This window comes from Ascaphus truei, chromosome 10, assembly GCF_040206685.1.
Source record: "Ascaphus truei isolate aAscTru1 chromosome 10, aAscTru1.hap1, whole genome shotgun sequence".
Taxonomy (NCBI): domain Eukaryota; kingdom Metazoa; phylum Chordata; class Amphibia; order Anura; family Ascaphidae; genus Ascaphus; species Ascaphus truei.
The window spans coordinates 1,012,181-1,039,769 of record NC_134492.1 but is presented as its reverse complement, the minus strand read 5'-3'; the positions used below and the strand labels follow the sequence as shown (position 1 = coordinate 1,039,769).

Below are 27,589 nucleotides of genomic sequence, written 5' to 3'. Positions count from 1 at the left end.
CTACATCCAATGTGACAAAAATAAGTAAAAAATTCTATGTGAAAGATTGCAAAGACCATTATGGGTATATTCTGCTTTCATTTTCTTCTGTATTTTAGATTAAGAAGGGCATTAAAAGGAAAGCTGATACAACAACTCCTACGGTATCGCTCATTACAACCTGCCGTGAATCTTCTCCAACCTTTGCTGAACCGAAGCCAACTAAAATACCCCCTAGAACAGAGAAACACAGACCAGCTGAAACTCCAGTGAGGGACCTGCCTGATTCTCAGCAGCAGCTTCAGGTTTTAAAAAAGCATCCGCTATCTGAACAGCTAAAACATTGTAATACTATCCTTAATGAGCTGCTGTTAGCAAAGCATGCGGGCTATGCCTGGCCGTTCTATAAGCCTGTAGATTCTTCATCCCTTGGCTTGCGTGACTACGATGACATCATAAAACAACCTATGGATCTTGGAACAATTAAAGTAAGTTCTACTTATTACTGGATATGTTTTACGCAACCCATGGTTCGTACCTGAATATTACAATTAAAAGGTAACTTTAAGAGGCATTTCCTGTTGCCTTTAAAAAAAAAATTGCATTTGTGTGTGTATAGATTTAAATCTTCTTGTTTGTTACCTTTTATGGAAATGTAATTATCTTGGCTGCCAATCGCATCATTCTCCAGTGATTTGGCAAAAATCCTGCTTCCCAGGGTGCCCAGTATGGCTGCCTATTTCAAAAGAGGAAGTGGTGTAGCTTTCTAAATGGTTGCTTCAGCAACCCAAAGAAGCTTAATAACTTCAAAATCATGCAAAATGGCATAAAGACTTACATTCAATTTTCTTACTAGTTGGGTAATTCACATTATTGAGCGGTGATGGTTATTGTAATTGAAGGTAAAAAAATAAATAGAAAAATTGAACTGGCACTCACCCACTGCTGTATGTATGTATTGTGACAGAAACCAGGGGATGGTAATAAATTCCGTATATAGGGCTCCCAGGATACTAGACAGTTTCTATCCTGTTTGGCCTGGGAGTGCAGCCTTATAATACATACACTCCATCCCACAGTTTGGCAAGCGCTGGAACTGAGGGATGAGAGATCCAGACCAGAGTTTGTCTGCTGCCTGATTTCTGTCACCTGTCATGCTAATTAGGAATCAGGTATGAAAGACTGATTTCCTGTTTGCTCTGGTCTCCCCACAAGAGCCAGGAGGCTGGAAGGCTGCTGAACTACAGAGGGGAGAAGCCTCTTCCCCAAACAGGTTCAATCTTTCTGTTCATTTGTGTAAGACTGCAAAAGTACCGTGTTTTGATGTTGGAAGTGGAAAAGCCACCTCCAACCCTGAGTCAGGGATATCTAAGTTAAGTTATCGCTCAGGTGAGCAGCTTTTGTTTTGATCTGTTTTCTGTTGTATGCACTGTGGCAGTCTCAGTGCCTGGGACTGAATAAACCAGGCATAGCCTGTTTAAAGGAACAGTACGTGACGCCTCATCATTTAACCTACCCTAAAAGACCGTGTTCTAAACAGTCCCGGACAAACGACGGAGCCCCGGAGTAAGCCGTTTGTCACATATGGTGGAGAATGCAGGCAGAGCACTAGGGGGTCTGCGGGTTGAAGAACTTTGAAAAAAAAAAAAAAAAAAAGTTTTTTTCATCCTCTGCAAACAAGATGGAAGACGTGGTGGGTGCGCTGGTACGCAATGTCGCTGCCCAGAAAGACGCGAATGAAACCCAGCAACAGCTGTTAATAGCCCAGCAAGAAACTAATGCAAACCAGCAGCAGACGAATGCAGCCCAGCAACAGCTGCTAATAGCCCAGCAAGAGATTAATGCCAACCAGCAAGAGGCGAATGCCAACCAGCAACAGGCGAATGCCAACCAGCAACAGGCGAATGCCAACCAGCAACAGACGAATGAAGCCCTGCAAAACGCGAATGCAAACCAGCAAGAGACAAACCGCTTGCTGAGAGAGGAGCAACAGCGGTTCGCTCAGGGCTTACAGCAGGAACTCGAGATCCTGAGGGGGACTATCAGTAACCTTCCACTGGCAGCGGCAGCCCCAGTTCCGAAAATGACCAGGGCAAGCCACTACCTTCAGAAGATGGGACCCTCGGATGATGTGGAAGCCTATCTTCTCACGTTTGAACGCACGGCACAGAGAGAGGGATGGCCAGAAGCTGAGTGGGCTGGTCTAATCGCACCCTTCCTAAGCGGCGAACCCCAGAAGGCTTACTTTGATCTAGAGCCAGCCGAAGCTAACGTCTATGCAAAATTGAAGTTCGAGATCCTCGCCCGCCTCGGCGTAACCACGGCTGTTCGCGCCCAAAGGTTTCACGCATGGTCCTTCACGATGGATAAAGCCACCCGAAGCCAGATGTATGACCTCATCCACCTCGCCCGGAAGTGGCTACAACCCGAGATCAACTCAGCCAGCCACATCGTGGAACGGTTGGTCATGGACCAGTTCTTGAGGAAACTTCCCTCTGCCTTACGCCGTTGGGTCAGTCGGAGTGACCCCCACAATGCGGATGAGCTTGTGGCCCTCGTAGAAAGGTACAATGCAGCAGAAGAGCACCCGCAACCCACAGTCGTGGAGCAACCCCACTACCCGAGGTTCCAGGACTCTTCCAGAGACGGTAAAAGGGTACCGGGGTTAAGGGGCGCTGAAGAGCGGCGACCACCTTCACGCAGCACCAGCAACAGTGGTTCGCACACTAAGGGCAATAGCCAACATGGGGAGCCGGGAAAAGGCTCTAAGTGGGACACAGACTATGTACCTAAATGTGTAAATTGTCATGAGAGGGGCCACACAGCAAAAAATCTGCCCACTAAATTATGAGCCCATGCAATGCAACAGCGTGGAACCTTATTCGCTGTTGTCCCAATGTATGGGCCCTAGCCCAGAGGACCCCTTGAATAACCATCTGTGGGCATTTGTAAAGGTTAATGGTAAGAGGGTTCGGGCACTTCTTGACTCTGGGAGCATGGTCACACTAGTGTCCGAATACCTCTTGCCCATTAAGAAGAAACAGGGAAACAGTTCACAAAGAGTGGCAATTTGTTGTATACATGGGGATAATCATGAATATTCCACTGTTGATGTTTTTTTTGAAACAGAGTTTGGTTCTTTAGATTTCAAGGTGGGTATTGTACCCAAACTGGCACATGATGTGTTAATAGGGACCGACTTTCCCCATTTTCTAAAAATGTGGTCCCCCGCTCAGAATAGCGCCCAGAGTTCAATAGCGGACCATAACGAAGTATTAGAAGAAACAAATCCTTTCCGTTTTTCAGAAATGGAGGTTGACGAGGGCACAAATAAGAAGGGGGAAAAGGAGGAGTGCTGTAAAATTCCCTTCCCCATCACTACTTTGGTAGGGAATACCCCAAATCAAGATGTTGAGCAGACACTTACCACCCCAGAACCGGATAAGACCCTCGCTGACCTAGAGGTCAGTCCTGGGAGTTTTAAGAAGGCCCAGTGGGAGGACCCCACATTAGCGGTAGCAAGGGGAAATATACGGGACCAGAATAGTACTCCTGGCCAACCAGATAGGTCACTTGCTTACCCCTACTTCGAGGTAGAGAACGACCTAGTATATCGGGTTGATAAAAGGAAATCAGTTACAACTAAACAATTGTTGGTACCACGGACATTCCGTAACGTAGTATTACACCTCGCACATAGTCATCCATTGGGGGGACACCTAGTGGTGGAAAAGACAAAAGAAAAGGTTCTCCGAAGCTTCTATTGGCCTGGGGTTCTGGCAGAAATTACGAATTATTGTTCCTCATGCCCAGAATGTCAGATCACCGCCCCGTTCAAGGCGTACCGCAGCCCATTGGTACCCCTTCCCATAATAGAGGTACCATTTGACCGGATTGCTATGGATCTAGTAGGACCCCTAATAAAGTCTGCTAGGGGACATCAGCATATATTGGTAATATTAGATTATGCCACCCGATATCCGGAGGCAATTCCCCTACGTAGCACCTCAGCTAAAAACATAGCAAAAGAGTTAGTAGTTCTGTTTTCCCGGGTCGGGATTCCTAAAGAGATTCTATCTGACCAGGGAACACCATTTATGTCCCAAGTAACGAAAGAGCTATGTAAACTCCTAAAAATCAAGCATCTCAGAACCTCAGTCTATCATCCACAAACAGATGGTTTAGTGGAAAGGTTCAATAAAACCTTAAAGAGCATGTTACGGCGGGCAGTTGATAAAGATGGGAAAAACTGGGATTGTTTGTTACCGTACCTGTTATTTGCCATTAGGGAAGTTCCCCAATCATCCACAGGCTTCTCCCCGTTTGAACTATTGTATGGCCGACACCCAAGGGGCTTACTGGATATAGCCAAAGAGACTTGGGAACACGAGGTTACCCCTTACAGAAGTGTAATAGAGCATGTTGCCCAGATGCAGGACCGCATTGCTGCAGTCCTACCCATAGTGAGGGAACACATGGAGAAAGCTCAAGAAGCACAGAGGAATACATATAATAAGGGTGCTAGGGTCAGAATTTTTTCTCCAGGTGATAGGGTACTAGTTCTGGTTCCCACCGTGGAGAGTAAATTCCTTGCTAAATGGCATGGGCCATATGAGGTCTTGGAAAGAGTGGGAGAAGTAAATTATAAGGTAAGACAGCCAGGTAGGAGGAAACCTGAGCAAATTTACCATATAAACCTACTCAAGCCCTGGAAAGATAGAGAAGTCTTGTTAACCCTAGTACCCCCAGGTCCGTCAGAGAATCAAGAAACTGACCCAGAGGTTAGCATAGCTGAAACCCTGTCTGTTCATCAGAAACGAGAGGTTCAGAATTTAGTGAGAAGAAACAAAGAAATCTTCTCTATACGGCCAGGTAGAACTAGCGTAATTGAACATGACCTAGTCTCTGAACCGGGGGTCCGAGTTAACCTTAAACCGTACCGAATCCCAGAGGCCAAAAGAAAGGCTATAAGTTTAGAGGTTAAAAAAATGCTAAAACTAGGTGTAATTGAGGAATCCCAAAGTGGGTGGAACAGCCCTATAGTCTTAGTCCCAAAGCCAGATGGTACAACAAGGTTTTGTAATGACTACCGGAAACTAAACGCGGTGTCAAAATTTGATACTTATCCTATGCCCAGGGTAGATGAACTTGTAGAGAGACTGGGCAAAGCCCGATATCTCACAACCCTAGACCTAACAAAAGGGTACTGGCAGGTTCCCCTCACAGAAAGGGCAAAAGAAAAGACAGCCTTCTCAACCCCAGACGGCCTCTTTCAGTATAAGGTGTTGCCTTTTGGCTTACATGGAGCTCCCGCCACATTCCAAAGAATGATGGATAAAATTTTAAAACCACATGCTCGGTATGCTGCCGCCTACCTGGATGATGTGGTAATCCATAGTGAAGATTGGCAATCCCACCTTCCAAAGGTCCAAGCTGTGCTTGACGCAGTCCGGTCTGCTGGACTAACTGCTAACCCCGCTAAATGCACTATTGGTCTGGAGGAGGCCAAGTATCTGGGATATTCTATTGGCAGAGGTTTACTCAAACCCCAAACACTCAAAGTGGAGGCGATACAAAATTGGCCAAGGCCAGTTACAAAAAAACAAGTAAGGACCTTTTTGGGCTTAATTGGGTACTATAGAAGGTTTATTCCCAATTTTGCAACTAAGGCAACCCCACTAACTGACCTCACAAAAGCAAGAGGACCGCTAATGGTAAAGTGGTCCCCCGAAACCGAACAGGCCTTTAGAAGCCTGAAAGAAGCTCTCTGTGCCCAACCAGTGTTGGTCACACCTGACTTCTCCAAAGAGTTCGTAGTCCAAACCGACGCATCTGAGGTAGGGCTGGGGGCGGTACTCTCCCAGGAGTCTCAAGGTGAGGAGCACCCCATCCTTTATTTAAGTAGGAAACTAAATCCCCAGGAGAAAAATTACTCCATAGTAGAGAAAGAGTGTCTCGCAATAAAGTGGGCTGTAGAGACACTCAAATACTACCTGTTGGGGAGAAAATTCCGGTTGGTCACAGATCATGCACCCCTTACCTGGATGTGTCAAAACAGGGAAAAGAATGCTAGAGTGACCAGGTGGTTCCTAAGCCTACAACCCTTTAAATTTTCTGTGGAACACAGGTCAGGGCACAAACATGGCAATGCTGACGGGTTGTCAAGGATGCACTCCCTAATATCCATGGTCGCTCATCCCTCGAGGTCTGAGCTGGGGGGGAGGATATGTGACAGAAACCAGGGGATGGTAATAAATTCCGTATATAGGGCTCCCAGGATACTAGACAGTTTCTATCCTGTTTGGCCTGGGAGTGCAGCCTTATAATACATACACTCCATCCCACAGTTTGGCAAGCGCTGGAACTGAGGGATGAGAGATCCAGACCAGAGTTTGTCTGCTGCCTGATTTCTGTCACCTGTCATGCTAATTAGGAATCAGGTATGAAAGACTGATTTCCTGTTTGCTCTGGTCTCCCCACAAGAGCCAGGAGGCTGGAAGGCTGCTGAACTACAGAGGGGAGAAGCCTCTTCCCCAAACAGGTTCAATCTTTCTGTTCATTTGTGTAAGACTGCAAAAGTACCGTGTTTTGATGTTGGAAGTGGAAAAGCCACCTCCAACCCTGAGTCAGGGATATCTAAGTTAAGTTATCGCTCAGGTGAGCAGCTTTTGTTTTGATCTGTTTTCTGTTGTATGCACTGTGGCAGTCTCAGTGCCTGGGACTGAATAAACCAGGCATAGCCTGTTTAAAGGAACAGTACGTGACGCCTCATCATTTAACCTACCCTAAAAGACCGTGTTCTAAACAGTCCCGGACAAACGACGGAGCCCCGGAGTAAGCCGTTTGTCACAGTATGTATGTCCTCTTTCTCCCGGTGCTCTGGACCCACACCTCCAGCGTATGGGTGCAGCAATTGGGCATCAACAAACATCAGCCGGCATTCCTGTAGTCACATGTAGAAAACTCTAACTCGCTTGCTCCTTTGTTAAAAATAAAGACATTCCATTTCTTTCATCAAGCTGCATCAACTTGTACATAATGTTTACTGAACCTGCAACGTTTCTGGGCATATCCTTTTTGCAGTCTAAAATAAACGTTTAGTATGCCATTGCTGTATGTACCATCGTGCATTAGAATATTCCATGTTAGAACAGGGTTTATCAAATCATCAAAATGTGTAATATTGATGCAAATTGAAATGTCTCATTTTTGTTTTTGTAATTAAGGATAAAATGGAGAATGGGCAGTATAAGCACACACAAGAGTTTGCATCCGATGTTCGGTTAATGTTCATGAATTGTTATACGTACAATCCACCAGAAAATGAAGTGGTGAACATGGCAAGAAAATTGCAGGTAGGTTAGGACATCTGTGGTTTCTTTTGCATAGATATTGACTTCTATGTTAGAAAATAGAGCAAATTAGAGCATATCAATGGTAATTGGCACATTACATAATTCAGCTAATTAAAAAATATTGGATGTCATTATTTAGGGTCATTTACGCCACTTCATGACTTCTAAGACAATTTCAGCCCAGATGATGTATGTAGATTACACAACATATTCATCGAGTGATAACTTCTATTTTGAGTTTGTTTGTTTGTTTAATGTCCAGGATGTTTTTGAGATGATGTTTGCTAAAATACCTGATGAGCCTGTGGAGATTTGTACTCCGTCACGAACTATGACAGAACAACATAAGCCTTCCTCTGATGCAAGTGGCACATCCAGCTCTTCTGAAGGTGATTCTTCCACTGATTCTGAGGATGAAAGAGCACGGCACCTTGCTCTGCTTCAGGAGCAGGTACGCTGGTCTTCTACACGAGGGATCCAGAAACAAGTAGTGCTTCCTAGCAGTGCTTCTCCAATATCAGGCCAGATTTCCGAGACTATTACCCAATGATTTGTTTATATGCAAATTATTTGCACGTACAGGTGCATTGGTTACTCTACAACCTGATGTTACCGGTGGGAGGAGTAGCCTTAATTTTTATTTTTATTTTTAATTCCTTGTTTTGATGCATAATACAGACTTCAATTTGGCTAAATTAAAACACAACACACTCGCAAAGCAACAAAAACATAGTATGTGACACAAAAGCATTTATGCAATAACACCTAAAGTGTTGGAATTTTGGTATGTTTATTTTTTTTATTGCGCTCCCCCAGAATGTACGTACAGCCCGGGTTGATGGTCATTTCCTCAAAGTATTTATAGGAATGCAGCCTTCCGGCCCTTCCAGAAGGAATTCTCACAAATGAGAAAATAACGCCCAAAGAACTATTTAAAGTAATAAAACTAAAAATAAATAAGGCTCCAGGGCCAGATGGGTTTACAAACCAATATTTCAAGAAGTTTTAAGGCCGTGCTGGCTCTGCACTTATTAGAAGTTTTCAACTCATTCATGGGGGGTGAAGATGTTCCGCCCTCTGTCTACAGCTAACCTGGCAATAATTCACAAAGAACGCAGAGACCCGTTACAATGTGTCAATTATAGGCCAATATCTCTCCTAAATTCCGACCTAAAAATATGTAAGTAAGCAGGAAGACAATAGGTAAATCTTCCACAGATCCCAGATAGCTGCACACAGGCTAATAGAGTATATTGTACAGATAGAGTAGCTTGTATTGCTACAGGGGGTGGATTGAGGGGAGGGGGATCCTGGTAATTGTACCCAAAATTGGGATAGAACAATCACCTAAAATGCCCTATGGGCAAAACAATAAACTTTTATTAAACATCTATGTAGACGCACATTGTCACGACGCAAAAAGTGTAGTGAGTAATAAAAACAACTAAAACACAGGCACGGATGTATAAGGAGGTGGTGGTAGGATTAATATGAGGTATACCACTGCTTAAATAGATACCTCCATAGGTGGCTCCGATAGGGGTAGTGGGCGGTGAGGTAAATATGCCTAATTGAGAACTAGCAATATATGCTGATGAATCACCTAAAGCCCTGGGAGGGTGTAATGGGTATCTATTATACAACTAGTGTAATAGTACCGGAGGAATGAGCCTCAGTTAAGATGGATCAGAGGTGCTGCAGTAAGATACGGGTGCATTACCCACTGCTCTGGTGATTGCAGTGTCACCTCGTGCAGTCTGTACAGCACCTGCTCTCCTGTTACATAGAGTGGCAAGTGCCAGTATCGGAGCCACCTATGGAGGTATCTATTTAAGCAGTGGTATACCTCATATTAATCCTACCACCACCTCCTTATACATCCGTGCCTGTGTTTTAGTTGTTTTTATTACTCACTACACTTTTTGCGTCGTGACAATGTGCGTCTACATAGATGTTTAATAAAAGTTTATTGTTTTGCCCATAGGGCATTTTAGGTGATTGTTCTATCCCAATTTTGGGTACAATTACCAGGATCCCCCTCCCCTCAATCCACCCCCTGTAGCAATACAAGCTACTCTATCTGTACAATATACTCTATTAGCCTGTGTGCAGCTATCTGGGATCTGTGGAAGATTTACCTATTGTCTTCCTGCTTACTTGCGATGTCAGTACTATCCCTTTGCACCGGTTACATTATTTGCTATTTGGTGAGCGGTGTACTACCAGTTATTTTACTAAAAATATGTAGTAAGATCTTGGCAAACAGGCTAAATCCGATTTCTTCCAAGCTTGATTCATAAAGACCAGGTGGGATTTATTTCAGGCAGACAAGCTTCGGATAATACACGGAAAATAATAAACATTGTAGATCACGTGCATCTCTCGGGTACAAGAGCATTTTTACTGAGCTTGGATGATGAAAAAGCATTTGATAGAATTAGGTGGGACTTCTTGGACCAAACATTAATTAAATTTGGCTTCAAGGGCCCCTTCCAGAGGGGTCAAAGCTCTGTACAAAAATCCAATAGCATTTGTAAAACTCCCCGGAGGAGACTCAAGTCCCATAAAAATTATGAATGGTACAAGACAGGGTTGCCCCTTGTCCCCACTTCTGTTCGCATTGTCGATTTTGAATCCCTGGCGGCAACAATCAAAAACGATGCTGATATAAAAGGGGTTGTTATTGGAGCACGAGAACACAAGATATCTCTATTTGCAGACGATATAATATTATTCTTGTCGTCCCCAATGACGACCCTACCTAATCTCCAGTCGCAGCTGGAAAAATTTGGCATGGTATCAGGGTATAAAATTAACAGCAACAAATCTGAAGTCCTGAACCTCACTCCTCGCCCCTGAGGTAAAACTATTGCAAATTAATTTCAGTTATAAATGTAGCTCTACTAATATTAAATACATTGGGGTCAGAATCGCAAACTCTTACGCTGCCCTATTTAAATGTAATTTCCCACCCCTATTTACAGAAATAAAAAACCTCCAGTGCTGGAACAAGTACCACATTTCATGGCTCGGAAGGGTGGCATCTGTTAAGATGAACATCCTCCCGAGACTATTGTACTACTTCCAGACCCTCCCTGTCTGTGTACCGCTGGCAGACCTCAAAAGCATCAAAAATAGTATTTTCCAATTCATCTGGAAGGACAAAAAGCCGCGGGTGGCTAGATCGGTAATGTTGGCACCACGGGAGTGTGGAGGCCTGGGAATACCAGATATAATTAAATATTATCAAGTAACCCACCTAAAACGAGCGATAGTCTGGAACGACCCAGCGTCTTGCTGCTGATTGGAAATTGAGTCCTCCTGTGTCGCTCCCCTCTCCCTCGGGGCAATTCTTTGGTCCGGATGGGGAGGGGGGATAATATCGGGCAAGACAGGCCTGGGAGCTATGAGATGCACGTGGAAAATATGGGCGAAAACAAGAAATAGACATAAACTGACATCTTCCCCCTCCATACTTACACCCATTTTTTGTAACCCTGAATTCCCTCCGGGCTGCGTCCCAGGGAAATTTTTAAAACATTCAGTTTGGCCAACATAAAAACAGCAATAGATCTAATAGACAAAGGGACTCATCCCACTACTTAATTTGCAGGGGAAATGCCTCCCCATGAAACTCCCCCTTTTTGGTTATCTCCAGATCAGACACTTTCTCCTAACAATATCCCAAACATCCAAGTTTGAGGGTCCAACGTCTTTCGAAAAGATGTGTATGGTGGGCACATATCGGAAGGGTCTGATCTCAGAGATTTACATGGGGCTAGCACGGTCAATGAGTCCCGTCAACCACAATTATATGATGAAATGGGCTTTTTAATGACGTTTAAAGCATAAATTGCTTTCTATAGCAGGTTTTAGCCAACCATCGCAAAGATCTTGCACTGTTTGGGATCATTTGTTCCCAATATTCCCATCAGTTTAGCCTGTAACAATGGATAATTTTGCCTTCGTAATACTGTATATAAGGATAAATTGTAGCTGCTGAGTTAATGACTGAAGGATTGTTTTGTTAGGCACACAATCGGGATTATTACAGATTTTATAACTGGATCACCAAATGATTGCCAGTTTAGGTCAGAATGTAGAATTATACTGTACTTTGCCACGCTTTTACTGTCTCCATTTTATTTCAGTGAAACTTGGAGCTCCATTCATTTAAAAATGGGGCTCAAAGCTTCTCTAATGTCAGGAAGATGGCTTCACGCATCTTGAGAAGGGGCTGCCATTTGTCCAGACGAATTTAAATTTGATGGCGTGGTGTGTTTTTTTTTTTTTTGGTTGATTTTGAAAGTTAAAAGCAGTTCGTGAGCAGCTGAAGGTGTTGGCTGAAGGATCTGCACCCAAAACAAAGAAAAAGAAGTCTAAAAACAAAAAGAAAAAAGCCAGGGAGAGAAAAAAAAGATTGAAGAGAAAATCTAGCCAAAGTCAAAAGAAATATCTTAAACAGAAAGAATTGAAGAGCAAATCTCTACACAAGTAAGTGGGGTTTCTTCTCCCTAGACCCCCTCCTCTCTCCCCTCCCCCCCCCCCCCCCCCCCATCCCCATCCTTGTTCACAAAACTGCCCTGGGAAAGTCTGTGTTTCTCCCAAAATGTGTGAGTGCAACAAATTATATAAAAAAAATATTCGGGGAACAAATGCCATTCACTTCATTTGCATACAGGAAACTGCAAGTGACTGAGGTAATTTCTGTTTTAGTCAATCAAAGAAGAAGAAATTGCATGACTCAGATGATGATGATCATGGCAAACCCATGAATTATGATGAAAAAAGACAGTTAAGTTTGGATATCAATAAATTACCTGGAGAAAAGCTTGGTCGAGTTGTTCATATAATACAGTCCAGAGAGCCATCACTGAAAGACTCCAATCCTCATGAGATTGAAATAGATTTTGAAACATTAAAACATTCAACGTTGAGGCATCTAGAAAGATATGTCATGGTATGCCTGCGAAAAAGACCCAAAAAAACTAGTGGTAGGTGTCGGTGGGTTCTTGTCCTGATACACTTGCGCCCCCTGGGCGCGCGCACACCTTCCCCCCCCCCCCCCCCCCGCGCGCACACACCCCCCCCCCACCCGTACGCACACACCCCCCAAACCTTGCGCGCGCGCACCCCCACACCCTTGCGCGCACACACTTTGTGTATTTTATTCACAGCTGAAAAATCGTTAAAATCAAAAGAGCAACTGAATAAAGAAAAGAAAGTAGAACTGGAGAGGCGACTTGAAGATGTTAGTGGGCAGCTAACCTCTTCTAAGAAGAAACCTAAACACATGCGTAAGTATCTTGTGATGCAAGATCTGCTGTTCCATGGCTACTCTTGTATTATTAATTAGTTTCATGTTTTGCAGAGGAAATAACTGCTGTCTCAAAGCCCATCGGAGGCCCCTGCCGATTAAGTGAAAGTAGCAGCAGCTCTTCACCTTCTGAGAGTAGCAGCAGCGATTCAAGTACTTCTTCTGATAGCAGTGACTCTGAATCAGGTTAGATGTCACCCTGCATTATTATACTGACAAGACCAGCTCCTTTTTTACCAAAGTGTATTTGCAGTAAATTGACATGTAAATGAGGCTTTTTAAAAGGAAGCGCCAGTGTAAGTCAATGTAATTTGAGGTTTAGTGAATAGTAGTACTTGTGGTGGCCAACTCAGTCCTCAAAAGTCACCAACAGGCCAGGTATTTGAGCCACCTGTGCTGATACAGGGGTATCCTTAATACCTGGCCTGTTGGTGACTCTTGAGGACTGTAGTTGGCCAACCCTGCGTCTAGACCAGCGGTGCGCAAAGTGGGGGGGCGCGACCTCCGGGGGGGGGGGTGAGGGGGTGCGAGACTGACTGCGGGGTTTACAGAGGCCCCGCGCGCTTCCCGAGGTCATGTAACGTCACGTTGCTATGGCAACGTGATGTAATGCGCCCCCCCTGGTCTAGACCATTTAGTGCCACAGGTATTATTGGGTAAGTGTAATATGTTGCGGGCATCTACACTATAGGGCTTAAATGTTTTAAGCAGTTCATTGTGTTTTTTAGCCTATGTAGTGCATCTTAAAGAGATTACAATAAGACTGCGGAGATTTATAGGATGGTTTGTAGCACTTGACTAATATATTAAGGCATATGTATATAGACATATCTCCATAGTTTGCCGTTTTGAGGCTGCATTATAAACATGCCTGCTTGCCTGCCCTTTTAAAGAGATTTGTACACTTTTGTTGTGAAATCCTTCATTGAAGGTATAGAGTCTTAGTTTACATATTTTGTAATTGTTTATTTTGTGTGCTGCAAAGAAATAAATATATAAGGGGTTATACTGTGTTGCTTAAAAATTTCCTTGCGTGTTGTAGGTGCTCAATGATACCAATTTCCACTCGCTCATATTGCTTTAGACTTTATGCAGGTTATTTGTAACCTAGAATGATGCACAGCCTTAAAACCATTTCATTGACACTAGCCATGGAGTAAAATGTTCTATTGCATGCACATTTATATTCTAGCCTGTTGGTACAGTATGTTTCACTTACTATTTAGTTAAAGTAATTGTTAGAAACATTGAAGGTGCAGTATTGGTTGTATAAAAGAAGATATTGATTTATTTTTTAGTCCTTATTTTGTTTTAAAATGTTACCTGTTGTGTACAATTGCATCTGACTAAAATTCTGAATGTAATGAATGGTTTAAAAATATAGTTTTGTTTTTTTGTTTTCGTAGTCTCAACAATAATTAAACAGTGTGTGTATACTTTATCAGGATTTGGGCATTGTGTTATCTTTAAAAGTGGTTTGATTAAAAAAAAAATATATATATGCAAATTCTGAAAGCAGCAAGCCGCCCCCCCCCCATCCCAGAAGCCTTTGTGAGCTTAGCTCTCTCTGTCTCGCTGTCTCTCTGTCTCTCTCTCGCTCTGTCTCTCTCGCTCTGTCTCTCTCGCTCTGTCTCTTGATCTCTGTCTCTTGATCTCTGTCTCTCGATCTCTGTCTCTCGATCTCTGTCTCTCGATCTCTGTCTCTCGATCTCTGTCTCTCGGTCTCTGTCTCTCGGTCTCTGTCTCTCGGTCTCTGTCTCTCGGTCTCTGTCTCTCGGTCTCTGTCTCTCGGTCTCTGTCTCTCGGTCTCTGTCTCTCGGTCTCTGTCTCTCGGTCTCTGTCTCTCGGTCTCTGTCTCTCGGTCTCTGTCTCTCGGTCTCTGTCTCTCGGTCTCTGTCTCTCGATCTCTGTCTCTCGATCTCTGTCTCTGTCTATCGATCTCTGTCTCTGTCTATCGATCTCTGTCTCTCGCTCTGTCTCTGTCTATCGATCGCTCTGTCTATCGCTCTGTCTCTGTCTATCGATCGCTCTGTCTATCGCTCTGTCTCTGTCTATCGATCGCTCTGTCTGTCGATCTCTCAACCCCGCTACAACGCGGATCAGCTTATAACGCGGTGATAACGTGGCTCCCGTTTTAAATAAAAAAGTACACAATGTATTTTTGGGGGGCAAACTTCCAGGATTTGCCATGTACACATTCACTCACACATTGTGTTTTAAATACTCACTTTTTATTATATTCTGTGCCCTCTATCACTCATCAGCCACTGTAAAACATATTTTCCATTTTTAGATGTACAGAAATGCTTGTCTTGTGCTTTATAAAAGTACAATAGAGCTTTGAATAGGAGTCTACTTAGCTTTGCTACATTGTGTACATGCATTGTGCTTTCCTGCTTTTAAGAGGAGTAGGACTTAGTTTTTTTTATTATTATTATTATTATACTTTGTAACACACGGTCAGGAGATGCTTTCCCACATAAATCATTTCTATTTGCGTGATTGGCCTGAGCTAATGAGTATTTTTTTTACAGTTGTCATTAAACGGTGCCAGTTTGTTCTCTATTTAAATAGAGGACACCTCCAGATAGTTGACATGTCACACCTAGTTGTAGGCCTGAAATAATCAAAACATGCTTGAAGACCATTGCACAAATTGGTTATGTGAATGCATTTTGTTGTGACAGTTGGCAATCAGATCAGTTGTGGCTGGCAAAGATGCATGTTTCTGTGTGGTCTCAATTTTATTTTTGGAGGCTTTCATTTCACTAAACTTAAAGGGACAAGCAAAAAAAAAATCCTTTTTATGCAAATTCAGGAATCGTATAAAACCATAATTTTTACACACACACACATACACACACACACACACATACACACACACACACATACACACACACACATACACACACACACATACACACACACACATACACACACACACATACACACACACACATACACACACACACATACACACACATACATACACACACACACATACACACACACATACACACACACATACACACACACACATACATATATTTATATATATATATATATATATATCACACACTGCTCCCCTGCGTGGGGGTATGGCCCGGTTCCCTGATTGCGACGGCCATTGAAAACATTTTTTTCCGCAGTCGTATCGGGTGGACCCTGAGCACTGCGTTATAACGGGGTTCAAGTGTGTGTATATGTATATATCTATAGTGTGTGTGCGTGCGTTCCTCTAGGCAAAAATGCTGGAAGGACGAGAACGCACACAGGTATAATCCAGATAAAGATGTATTAAGATGACCGGCGCACACACCAACGTTTCGGTCCTCTAAACGGGACCTTTCTCAAGGACGTGCACCATCAGAGTGAATGTGACAGCTATAAATACCTAGCACCCACCAGTGAACAACCTAAAAAAAGATTAAAAATCAATTTATTTTTATATATATATGTCTCTCCTCATATTCCCTGACCCCTGCTGAAAGGAGTGTCCTTCAGAAAGGACTGTGCTTCGTACTTACCAACACCCAAGAGCCCTTCCCATGGGAAGTGGACATGTACAAATTAACTAGGCAACTTCGCCTCAAGGACTACTTCAGTAAGCAAGGGAATTAAGGCATTTCCAGGGAACAAACCACCACCAATCCTAACGGGTTTTAAGCTTGAAGCACCTTTGATCCCCCTATTGTCAATCATAGTATTACAACATACATGGGTCTCCTGGAGAAGGATACCAGGCGAAGAATCGAGCATTTATAACCTGACTAAGAGTGAGCAGGAAGCGGTTAAAACCCTCCAACAGAACAAAGAACTTATCATAAAGCCTGCTGAGGGAGGAGGGATTGTTGTTTTTAATTATTCATATTATAAGGAGGAAATCCTTCATCAACTGGAAAATTAGTCATTATAAAGTACTTTCTACTGACCCTACTACGGCTTACAAGAAGGAAATTGATGCGATCATACGTTTGGGCATCATTAATTGTTGGATTAATGAGGAGACTGGGGATTTTGTTACTCAGTCACCCACGAGTACCAGTCATATGTACTCTTCCCCAAGGTTCACAAATCCTTAACCACACCACCAGGAGACCGATTATTTCAGCCAGGGGTTCTCTCTGCCAGCCTCTGTCGCAATTTGTAGACTTCTATTTACAGCTGTTGGTGGCTAGGATGCCATCTTACATCAAAAATATCACCGACTTTATCACGAAACTATCTGATGTTTGTTTCAACATGGAAGGGAAGATACTAGTGATGCTTGATGTCTCAAGTCTATATACCAACATACCTCATGGTGATGGCATAGAAGCTTCACGACAGCATTTTGCGAATTTTCCTGAACATGCCGGACCTCCAGCTGAATTCATGCTTCGTCTGGTGGAAGTAATTCTCCACAAGAACTTCTTCAAGTTCGAAAGTGGATTCTATTTACAACTCATGAGGACAGCAATGGGATCAAATATGGCACCCTCCTATGCCAACCTCTTTATGGATGTCTATGAACAGACTCGCCTGCTTAACTAAACTCCCCCCTCCCCCCCTCTCTGAACACATCCTATTTTATACTCTGGGGAGGGAGTGAGGTAGAACTGCAACAGTTTGTAGCAAAACTAAATAAGATTCCATCAGCCATACGGGTTACAGCCACTCAGTGACACTAGCGTGACGTTCTTCGACATGGACATATACAAAAATGGGGCAGCGTTGGCCACGAGAATTTTTAAAAAACAAACTGATAACAATTTGCTCCTATATGCTACCAGCCACCATCCGACTCCTCTGAAATATGGCCTTCTTTGCTCCCAAATGGTCAAGAGAATAACTATTGACCCCATGGTAGCAGAGGAGTCACTACAGCGGATGGCTCTACGATTTCGTGAACGTGGCAATAAACATGATGATATTGAGGACGCCCTTGGGAAAGCAAAGGCTATGGATAGGACAAGTCTATTAAGAACTAACCCTACGCCAACTACAGATCGCCTGAATATAATAACTACATTCTCCACAGCTTCCCATTTTATTAAAAAAAAGCATACAGGCTAATTGGCATATCCTTGCCAGTGATGCTAAAATTGGGAATGAGGTAGAAGAACATTGTTCAAATATAGTGCTCAAGTGACAAAAAAAGAGACAGAGGCTTTTTTCCTGCACCCATTCCTGTCTGCACCATGCTTTTTCAATAAAGAACTTTACTTTTATCAAACTGCTGCTGTCCCGTGGATCCAGTTCTTTGCTGTGCGCTGCATCTCTACACTTGTGGCTACCTAAAATTGGTAATGTTTGTAAATCTCCACCGAGACTGTTATCGTAGAGGACGCAATATTGGGACATGTTTATTAAGGCTGATCCTACGCTGAAGTATGCATCACCTTCATCATGGCTATCCAATAAACCACGGGCATACCGTTGTCATGGCTGCATAAATTGTTGTTACATGCAAACTGGAAATTCATTAGCACATCCACAGACTGGAAATTCCATTAAGATAAATAATTATTTGAATTGCGAATCTTGTTTTGTTGTGTACTTCATTAAGTGCCCATGCGGGCTTTTTTATATCGGGAAAACCTCAAGGATGTTTAAAGAACGGGTGGCGATCCATCCGAAAGGCTCTACTCGGAACCGAAGGGGATGAAGAGTTGCATCATTTTGCCTGTTGCGAGACATTTTAGACAATACCAACACAGTCTTGCTGCACTACGTTGCATGCCATTTTTACAGGCCAATACCTCTAAATGACTGCATCTTTTAATCAAGTGTGTTATTCCTCATTGTTTCTCTACATTTTTATATTTTTCATGCATTGTACTGAGCACGAGTAAAAGTTCCAGCACCAAGGAGGACTCTTTGCAAAGACTGTTTCTATGGGATTTGGATAATCCCAGAGGACTCACGGCTGTGTTCCGGCGCTGTGCCAGTAAAGAGCGTTTTTCTTAAAATAGAGCATCATGGGTCCAGTTTGCGTGACAGCCCTATTGGACTATGCAGTCTATTTCTACAGCACATTGGCCATTAACAGCAACCGGAGTACATTTTTCAGCTGATGAGTATCACTTTTTTTTGCTGCTGATCTTATACCTGCATTTTATGCAATGCTATTGTTTGTTGACATTTTCACGTTGCATACTTATACTTATTATAAGTATTTTGCATTTACGAATGTACAATGAAGTTGGACTTCATATTCCTTCCCTTAAAACCATTTGCTATGGTACTGTGAATTGGACTCTGAGTCTTTAAGGTCTTATGCTTATTTTTCCAACCTTGCTACCTGGATCCTAAATATGTTTTCTAAACTCTAGCTACTTTGTTCCACCATATACTGTTTGGGTAGGCATTTTTTTTCTGATCGGCCGGTCACCATTGCACTCTGCGGGAAAATTTATTTCCCCTAGTTTTGCATTAATTTCCATCCCCATGTACACTTCTATACATGCTCATTAGCTTAGGTGTGTCCTTCAGGTACTTAGCATTATTTGGTATACACATATATTAGCATGGTTTCATTTAAGGTATTAATATTCATGTGAATTATCTGCAGTTATTTTGTCTTTTTGAACATGGTTTGCAGCATAACTAATTAGGAGTATATGTTCTTTCGGTTTCTTGTTCTTTTACTTTATGTTTTTGTTTTTTCTTATTAATAAAGTTCTTCTTATATTTTTTTTTTTGTCAATTTGAGTGCTGTTTAAAGCTGCAGTTCAGTCAATATCCTGCATGTGTTTTTTTTTTTAATAAATCAGTTCTGTAGTAAGAAAATACTTTTAGCATTTTCTGTTTTTAAAAAAACAACTTTGAAAGACCAATTTTCTTGTATTCTATTTAAACAGCCATTTGCTAAGGCACTGCCCCTTCATGTCCTGTCACAAGCCCTGGCACACCCCTTTGTCAGCCCTGCCCTCCCCCTAGCACATGTCAGTGCAGGATTGCTCATGAATATTCATGAGCTTCCACTGCCAGTCAAGCAGATTATAAACAAATCCCAGCTTTTAATATGTCACCAAATTTCGACCTATCAATACATGGAGAACGAATTGACCTGCAGCTATACAGTTCTTTAGGTAATTAGAGATTGCACACATGAAACTATTGAAGTAAAAAAATAAATGTAAAAAAAAAAAAAAAGACTGAACTGCAGCTTTAATATAGGACTTTTTTTTTTTTTTTTTTTTTTTGGTGTCTTCATATTATACTGGACCTCTAGCACCACCGGAGGTTATTTTTACCTGACTCCTGGGATATTTACTTATTTTAAGATTTGAAAAGGTAATATATAATAATAATATATATATATATATATAATTTCAGAGAAAAACCATTTGCACTCACGTGTTGGTGCTTGTCCCATAAGGTAACTCGTATACAGGATACTCCTCTAGGCAGCAATGCAAAAAGGATGAGACTGCACACAGCTGTAATCCAAATGAAGGTTTGTATTTAAGATGACCGGCACAAACAACGACGTTTCGGTCCTCTGAACAGGACCATTCTCGAGGGAAGTGCACCAACAAAATGAATGTGACCACTATAAATACCCAGCACCCACCAGTGAACAACCACAAAAAACAATTAAAACCGTCAAACGAGCGCACTGCAATCAGTAGAAAAGTGCATTCATGCTTGTATGAGGCCCAATCAGGTGCCTTCCTGACTCCAACAGCTGATCATCCGCAGCCTGCCTCTGTGTGTAGCGTCGCCACGGGGATCGCAGCTGATTGGCTACTGGATCGCGCATGTGTCATAATATAAACAAACTGGAGGATCCTAGAAGACTTACAGCTACATGATCGCGAGTGACACAGGGATAAGGAAGAAAGTGAAGGGGATGTGTAAAGGGATAGCACCACAGTAGGGGACACCGTGGGGAGACTCACTAACAGCAAAATAACATACAGAGTACTAGAGCCACATGTTGGAAATGACAAAAAGACATATCGGAACAAAAGGGGAGGAAGGGTAAAGGTGGGGGAAGATAAATATGATCTATTAATGGCTGATACCACTACAGATTGTATGGACAAAATTACTAACACTATTGAGGCCTACTGCTGCAGTTTCATTACATTTAAGAGCGACAAATTGAGGCAAGTAATGGCTGACCTATAAAGATAAGCGGGTCTATGGATGGCTACTGGGGCTGGCTGAGCCTGCATCAGGAAAGGATGGACGAAGGAGAAACTATTCGCGTTCCAGACGCGCGGCAGTAACAGGAGCCAACACCAGCGACGGAGAGATCTGAAGCTCAGAAGGAACTCGGGCGGAGTCTTTTTAGGAGCAGGCGCCATACTGCGCAAACCACAACACCAAATGCCACTCCTGGACTCAGACGTCAGTGAGCTGTCAGGAGGGGTTGCAGGAAACACTCTGCACCTGGAACGCGGAAACAGGAGGGGGCGAGGATGTCCGCGGAAGCGGTAACAATATAATCTCTCCTCTTATTTCTTAAACCCAGCTGAAAGGAATGTTCTTCAAAAAGGACTATCTTTTTTGTTTTCACCAAAACCCTTTCCTATGGGAAGTTGATATGTACAGATTAACAAGGCAACTTCGTTTTAAGGATTACTTTAGTAAGCAAGGAAATGAAGGTATTTCTAGTCAACAAATCGCCAACGCTCCAAACAGGTTTAAAGTAAGAAGCACCTTTGACCCCCCTATAGCTAATCATAGCATCACAACATTCATGGGGCTCCTGGAGGGGGATACCAGGCGAAAAGTTAACACTACAAATGGAGCTTCCACAACCTTAGCAAGATCGAGCATGAAGCGATTAAATCCCTTCAACAGAACAAACAAATTATAATAAAACCTGCTGACAAGGGAGTACGGAAAATAGCTGAAGCGCTCAAATGCAGGTATATCTCAAAATGATAATAAGCCAGACCACTGTACCAGGGTACTAACAATTGATATAGTACCTATTGTGTCATATAATGGGTACTATCCTCCTGAAGACAGGTGGTGTGTGGTGCAACCCACTCACCATCAGTCTCATTGGCAGGTTCCCCTGAAAAATATGCAAATACTCACATCCTGGTAGGGCAGGCAGGCAGGCTGTGCAGCTACTCAATGCAATACAGGGAAAAGGGAGACCAAAAAGCGCACCAGCACAAACGGAGCAGGAAGAAACCAGGACAAAAAAATGATTAAAAGGGCACTTTAATGTGGCAAAAGACCCATCCAATGCATTTCGAACGTCCTTGAAAAAGAACGCTGCGACGTTCGAAATGCATTGGATGGGTCTTTTGCCACATTAAAGTGCCCTTTTAATCATTTTTTTGTCCTGGTTTCTTCCTGCTTCGTTTGTGCTGGTGCGCTTTTTGGTCTCCCTTTTCCCTGCTGACAAGGGAGGACTGATTGTTCTGGATTATGTCAACTATAAAGAAGAAATCCTTCACCAACTGGAAAAGGATAGTTATTACAAGATGGTTATTACAAAATGCTTCCGGCCAATCCGACTATGGTCTATAAGAAAGAGATCGATTCGATCATATGTCTAGGTATCAGCAACTGTTGGATCAATGGGGAGACTGGGGATTTTCTTACTCCGAATCACCCACGAGTAACCGCACCACCCGGCAGACCGATTATCTCGGCTAGGGGCTCCCTGTGCCAGCCTCTCTCAATATGTAGATTTCTACTTGCAGTCGATGGTGGCTAGGATGCCATCCTACATTTAAAGATACAACCGATTTTTATCAGAAAACTCTCCGATGTTTCTTTTAACATGGATGGGAAGATACTTGTGACACTTGACGTGACAAGTTTATATACCAGTATACCCCACAACGAAGGTATCGATGCTGCAAGACAACATTTTGAAAAGTTACTTGATCATTCTGGACCGCCGGTGGTGTTCCTGCGCTTTTTGATGGAAGTGATTCTCCATAAAAACTTTAAGTTTGAAAAAGGTTTTTATCTACAGCTCATGGGGACGGCCATGGGATCTAATATGGCGCCCTCCTACGCCAACCTTTACATGGATGTGTCAGGACTCGCGGACCCCGCGCGCCCGCACTTACCTCCGGTCCGTCCCGACACATGCTGGCAACCCTCCGCGCTGTACTCTCCCCGCACGCGCAGAGCACTCCATCGCGGGATTGGAGGGCAGAGGCGAGACGCGTCACCGGCGTGTGACGCGCATGCGCAACGCCCCCGAGCGACGAGTCAAGAGTTAGTTCCAGTACTGCCAGCTGTCTCTTCCCTTCAAGCCTCCGCGGGGGTTCGTTCCACCCCCTGGGGTGATTGGTCATTGCCTGCTACTTATGCTCAGCGGTGCCACTGACACTTCGGCTGAGCATAGACTCACGTTACCTTGTTTTTGCCTCTGCCTCTCTTGCCTTGTTGCTTTGTTCTAGTTCTGCTTACCCGTGTACCGACTGCCTGCCTTTGGAACCCTCGCTCTCTGGAACCCCGACCTTGGCTTGAACTTTGACCATCCGAATGTCTCCTGCCCTGACTCCTGGCTCTGGACTCCGACATCCGCTCTTCTCCAGTTCTGACCTTGGCAATAGTACCTCACACGCTCTGGACCTCCCTCGCATCAGACCCGGCAAGTATACGTTTACTCTGATTTCTCCTGTCCCAGACTCTGCCAGCAAGACTACTCTGCATTCCGGATGGGGTCCCCGTGTCTGTGGCTGGTGGCTATCTATCCCCATCTCAGCACAGGCGTCTCGTCTAGTTTGTGGCGAGCACAGCGTAACAGGATGTCTACGAACAGACTCGCATGCTTAATGACACCCCCCTCTCAGAACCCATCGTGTTCTATACACGGTACATCGATGATGTGTTCCTCACCTGGGGAGGCAGTGAGGAAGAATTACAACAGTTTGTAGAACAACTGATAAAATACCATCCACCATACGGTTCACCGCCACTCGTAGTGATACGAGCGTGACTTTTCTGGACATGGTCATATATAAAACAGGAGCAATGTTGGCTACAAGAATTTTTAGAAAACCAATGGAAAGGAACTCGCTCCTATATGCTACCAGCCACCACCCGACTGCTTTGAAATCTGGCCTTCCCTACTCCCAAATGCTTAGGGATATGAGGATTACAAGCAACCCCTTGGAAGTAGAGGAGGCGCTACAGCGGATGGCTTTACGCTTTCGTGAACGTGGCTACGAACACAATGATATTGAGGATGCCCTTAGGAGAGCAAGGGCTATGGATTGGGCAAGTGTTTTAAGATCAGATCCCAAACCATCTGAAGATGACCGCCTAAATGTTATTACTACTTTTTTCTACAGCCTCACCCCTCATTAAGAAAAGCATACAGGCCAACTGGCATATTCTTGCCAATGATTCTAAAATTGGAAATTTCTGTAAGTCTCCACCACGTTTGTTACCGTAGAGGACACAACATTGGGAATATGCTTACCCAGGCAGACCCTGTGTTGAAGTATTCATCACCTCTCATAGTTATTCAATAAACCAGGGGCATTTTGGTGCCATGGGTGCATAAATTGTGGGTACATGCAAAATGGCAACTCATTCGCACATCCAGACTGGAAACTCCATAAAGATAAAGAATTATCTGAATTGCGAGTCACGGTTTGTTGTATATTTTATTAAGTGCCCATGCGGACTTTTTTGTATCGGTAAAACTTAAAGGAAAGATGGTGATCCACCTGTCAACCATCCGCAAGGAGCTGAAGGGGATGAAGATTTGCACCATTTGCCTGTTGCCAGATATTTTAGACAATGCCAACACAGTCTTGCCACACTACGTTGTATACCATTTTTACAGGCCAATGCATCTGCACGTGGTGGCGACAGGAATAAACAATTGCTACAACTAGAGACCACGATGATTTTTGAACTCAAAACTTTGAGCCCTTTTGGACTCAATGAGGAGTAAAAGCTGGGCTGTTTCCTCTGAGTGTCCAGGCACAACATTTTGTCCATCCCTATCCCTGGTGAGGGCCCATGCTTCCTTTCCCCTTCCCTCCCTTCTTTTCCCCCCTCCTTCTTCCCCCCTCCCCTTCTTTTCCCTTTCCACCTCCCCCCCTCCCCTTTTGTTCCGATATGCCTTTTTGTCATTTCCAACATGTGGCTCTAGTACTCTGTATGTTCTTTTGCTGTTGGTGAGTCTCCCTACGGTGTCTCCTACTGTGGTGCTATCCCTTTCCACATCCCCTTCATTTTCTTCCTTATCCCTGTGTCACTCGCGATCATGTAGCTGTAAGTCTTCTATGATCCTCCAGTTTGTTTATATTATATGACGCATGCGCGATCCTGTAGCCAATCAGCTGCGATCCCCGTGGCGACGCTACACACAGAGGCAGGCTGCGGATGATCAGCTGTTGGAGTCAGGAAGGCGCCTGATTGGGCCTCCTACCAGCGAGAATGCACTTTTCTACTGATTGCAGTGCGCGCATGTGACGGTTTTAATTGTTTTTTGTGGTTGTTTACTGATGGATGCTGGGTATTTATAGTGGTCACATTCATTTTGTTGGTGCACTTCCTTGAGAGGTCCCATTCAGAGGACCGAAACGTCGGTGTGTGTGTGCTGGTCATAAATACAAACCTTCATTTGGATTACAGCTGTGTGCAGTCTCATCCTTGCATTGTTGCCTAGAGGAGTATCCTGTATAATATTATTTATTATATATATTTTATTATATATTATTTTTATTATATATTTATTAAAAATATATATATATTATTATTATTATTATTATTATTATTATTATTATTTGTGTATAGCTGCTATTTTTACGTAGCGCTTTATTTACAGAGACATTTTGAAGACACAGTCCCTGCCCTGTGGAGCTTACAATCTATATTTTTGGTACTTGAGGCACAGGGAGATAAAGTGACTTGCCCAAGGTCACAAGGAGCAGGCACCAGGAATTGAACCGGGTTCCCCTGATCTTAGTGTCTTGACTCTTGTAGGGGTGAGAGGCAGGTTGGCCGAACAGCATGAGGTTACATTAGTCGAGACGGGAGAGAATGAGGGCCTGTGTCAGAGTTTTTGCAGTCCAGCAACAGAGGAAAGTGTGTATCTTTGTAATATTGCAGAGGAAAAAATGACAGGTTTTAACTACCTTTTGAATGAGAGAGAGGAGTAGTGTGTGAACCCAAGGCAGCGTGCTTGCGCTATTGGGTGAATAGTATTTGCAACAGTAATGTGGAAGGAGGTAGTAGGGCCAGATTTGGGAGGAAATATGAGGAGTTCTGTTTTTGCCATGTTTAAGTTTGTCGGCGGAGGGCCATCCAGGATGATCTGTACACTCTCTCTAGGTGACCTAATCACATATTTTGGGTTTAATTATCACCTCTATGCTGACGACACACAAATATACTTTTCAACACCTGACCTTACACCTGCTGTACAAACCAAAGTTTCTGAATGTCTCTCTGCTATATCATCCTGGATGGCCCTCCGCCGCCTTAAACTCAACATGGCTAAAACAGAGCTCCTCATACTTCCTCCCAAACCTGGCCCTACTACCTCCTTCCACATTACTGTTGGAACTACGATCATTCACCCAGTAGCCCAAGCACGCTGCCTAGGGGTCACACTCGACTCCTCTCTCACATTCGCCCTTCACATTCAAAACATTTCTAAAACCTGTCGCTTTTTCCTCCGCAATATAACAAAGATACGCCCTTTCCCCTGTTGCTCGACTGCTAAAAACGCTAACTCAGGCCCTCATTCTCTCCAGTCTTGATTACTGTAACCTCCTGCTGTCCGGCCTTCCTGCCTCTCACCTGTCTCCCCTACAATCTATCCTAAACGCTGCTGCCAGAATCACTCTACTCTTTCCTAGATCTGTCTCAGCATCTCCCCTCATGAAATCCCTCTCCTTTGCTTCCGATCAAATCCCGCATCTCGCACTCCATTCTTCTACTCACTTTTAAAGCTTTACACTCTTCTGCCCCTCCCTACATCTCAGCCCTAATTTCTCGCTATGCACCATCCAGACTCTTGCGTTCTTCTCAAGGAAGTCTTCTTTCTACCCCCTTTGTATCTAAAGCCCTCTCCCGCCTTAAACCTTTCTCACTTTCTGCCCCACACCTCTGGAATGCCCTTCCCCTCAGTACCCGAGTAGCACCCTCTCTATCCACCTTTAAGACCCACCTTAAGACACACTTGCTTAAAGAAGTATATGAATAGCACTGTGGATATTCTGAACACATGATACATAAGCTTGGCCCCCTGCAGACGCACTTACCAGAACTCCCTCCTACTGTCTCTGTACGTTCTCCCTACCTACCAATTAGACTGTAAGCTCCTCGGGGCAGGGACTCCTCTTCCTTAATGTTACTTTTATGTCTGAAGCACTTATTCCCATGACCTGTTATTTATATTATCTGTTAATTATTTGATTACCACATGTATTACTACTGTGAAGCGCTATGTACATTAATGGCGCTATATAAATAAAGACATACAATACAATCTAGCAGAGAGACATTCAGAAACTTTAGTCTGTACAGCAGTAGCACAAGCACACTGCCTAGGGGTCACATTTGACTCCCTCTCACATTCACCTTTCACATTCAAAAGGTAGCTAAAACCTGTTTCTGCCACCGCAATATTACAAAGATACATCCTTTCCTCTGCTCGACTGCTAAAACTCTGACACAGACCCTCATTCTCGCCCGTCTCAACTACTGTAACCTCACACAGACCTCCAAAAAATCTCCAAAAATGACGGTATCACTCACAGATTTCTTCTGGTACAGATAGGCATATCAGAGATTCATCTCTCTCTCTCTGTTTCCGCCCTCAGTAGAGCCGTCACAGGACGTGGCGGAAGCGGACGAGGCAACAGACTGACCGGCATTTACCTCCAGTGATTTGCGGTTCTCTCCCATGAATATTTCTTTATTGCAAAATGAATATATAAGGATTGACCTTACTGACAACCCACCACAGAAAACTATCTATAGACCCCCATTTAAAGACATCCAC

General features: G+C 43.6%; 1 protein-coding gene across 1 annotated transcript in view; it reads left to right on the top strand.

Annotated features, from left to right (window-relative positions):
- BRDT (bromodomain testis associated) overlaps positions 1-27,589 on the top strand; it is a 78,357-nt gene that overhangs the window by 10,402 nt on the left and 40,366 nt on the right. Inside the window, 7 exon segments of the mRNA XM_075615547.1 lie at positions 99-467; positions 7,206-7,334; positions 7,597-7,785; positions 11,644-11,828; positions 12,051-12,328; positions 12,512-12,631; positions 12,706-12,837. Of these exon segments, the coding sequence (XP_075471662.1) occupies positions 99-467; positions 7,206-7,334; positions 7,597-7,785; positions 11,644-11,828; positions 12,051-12,328; positions 12,512-12,631; positions 12,706-12,837 (1,402 nt within the window).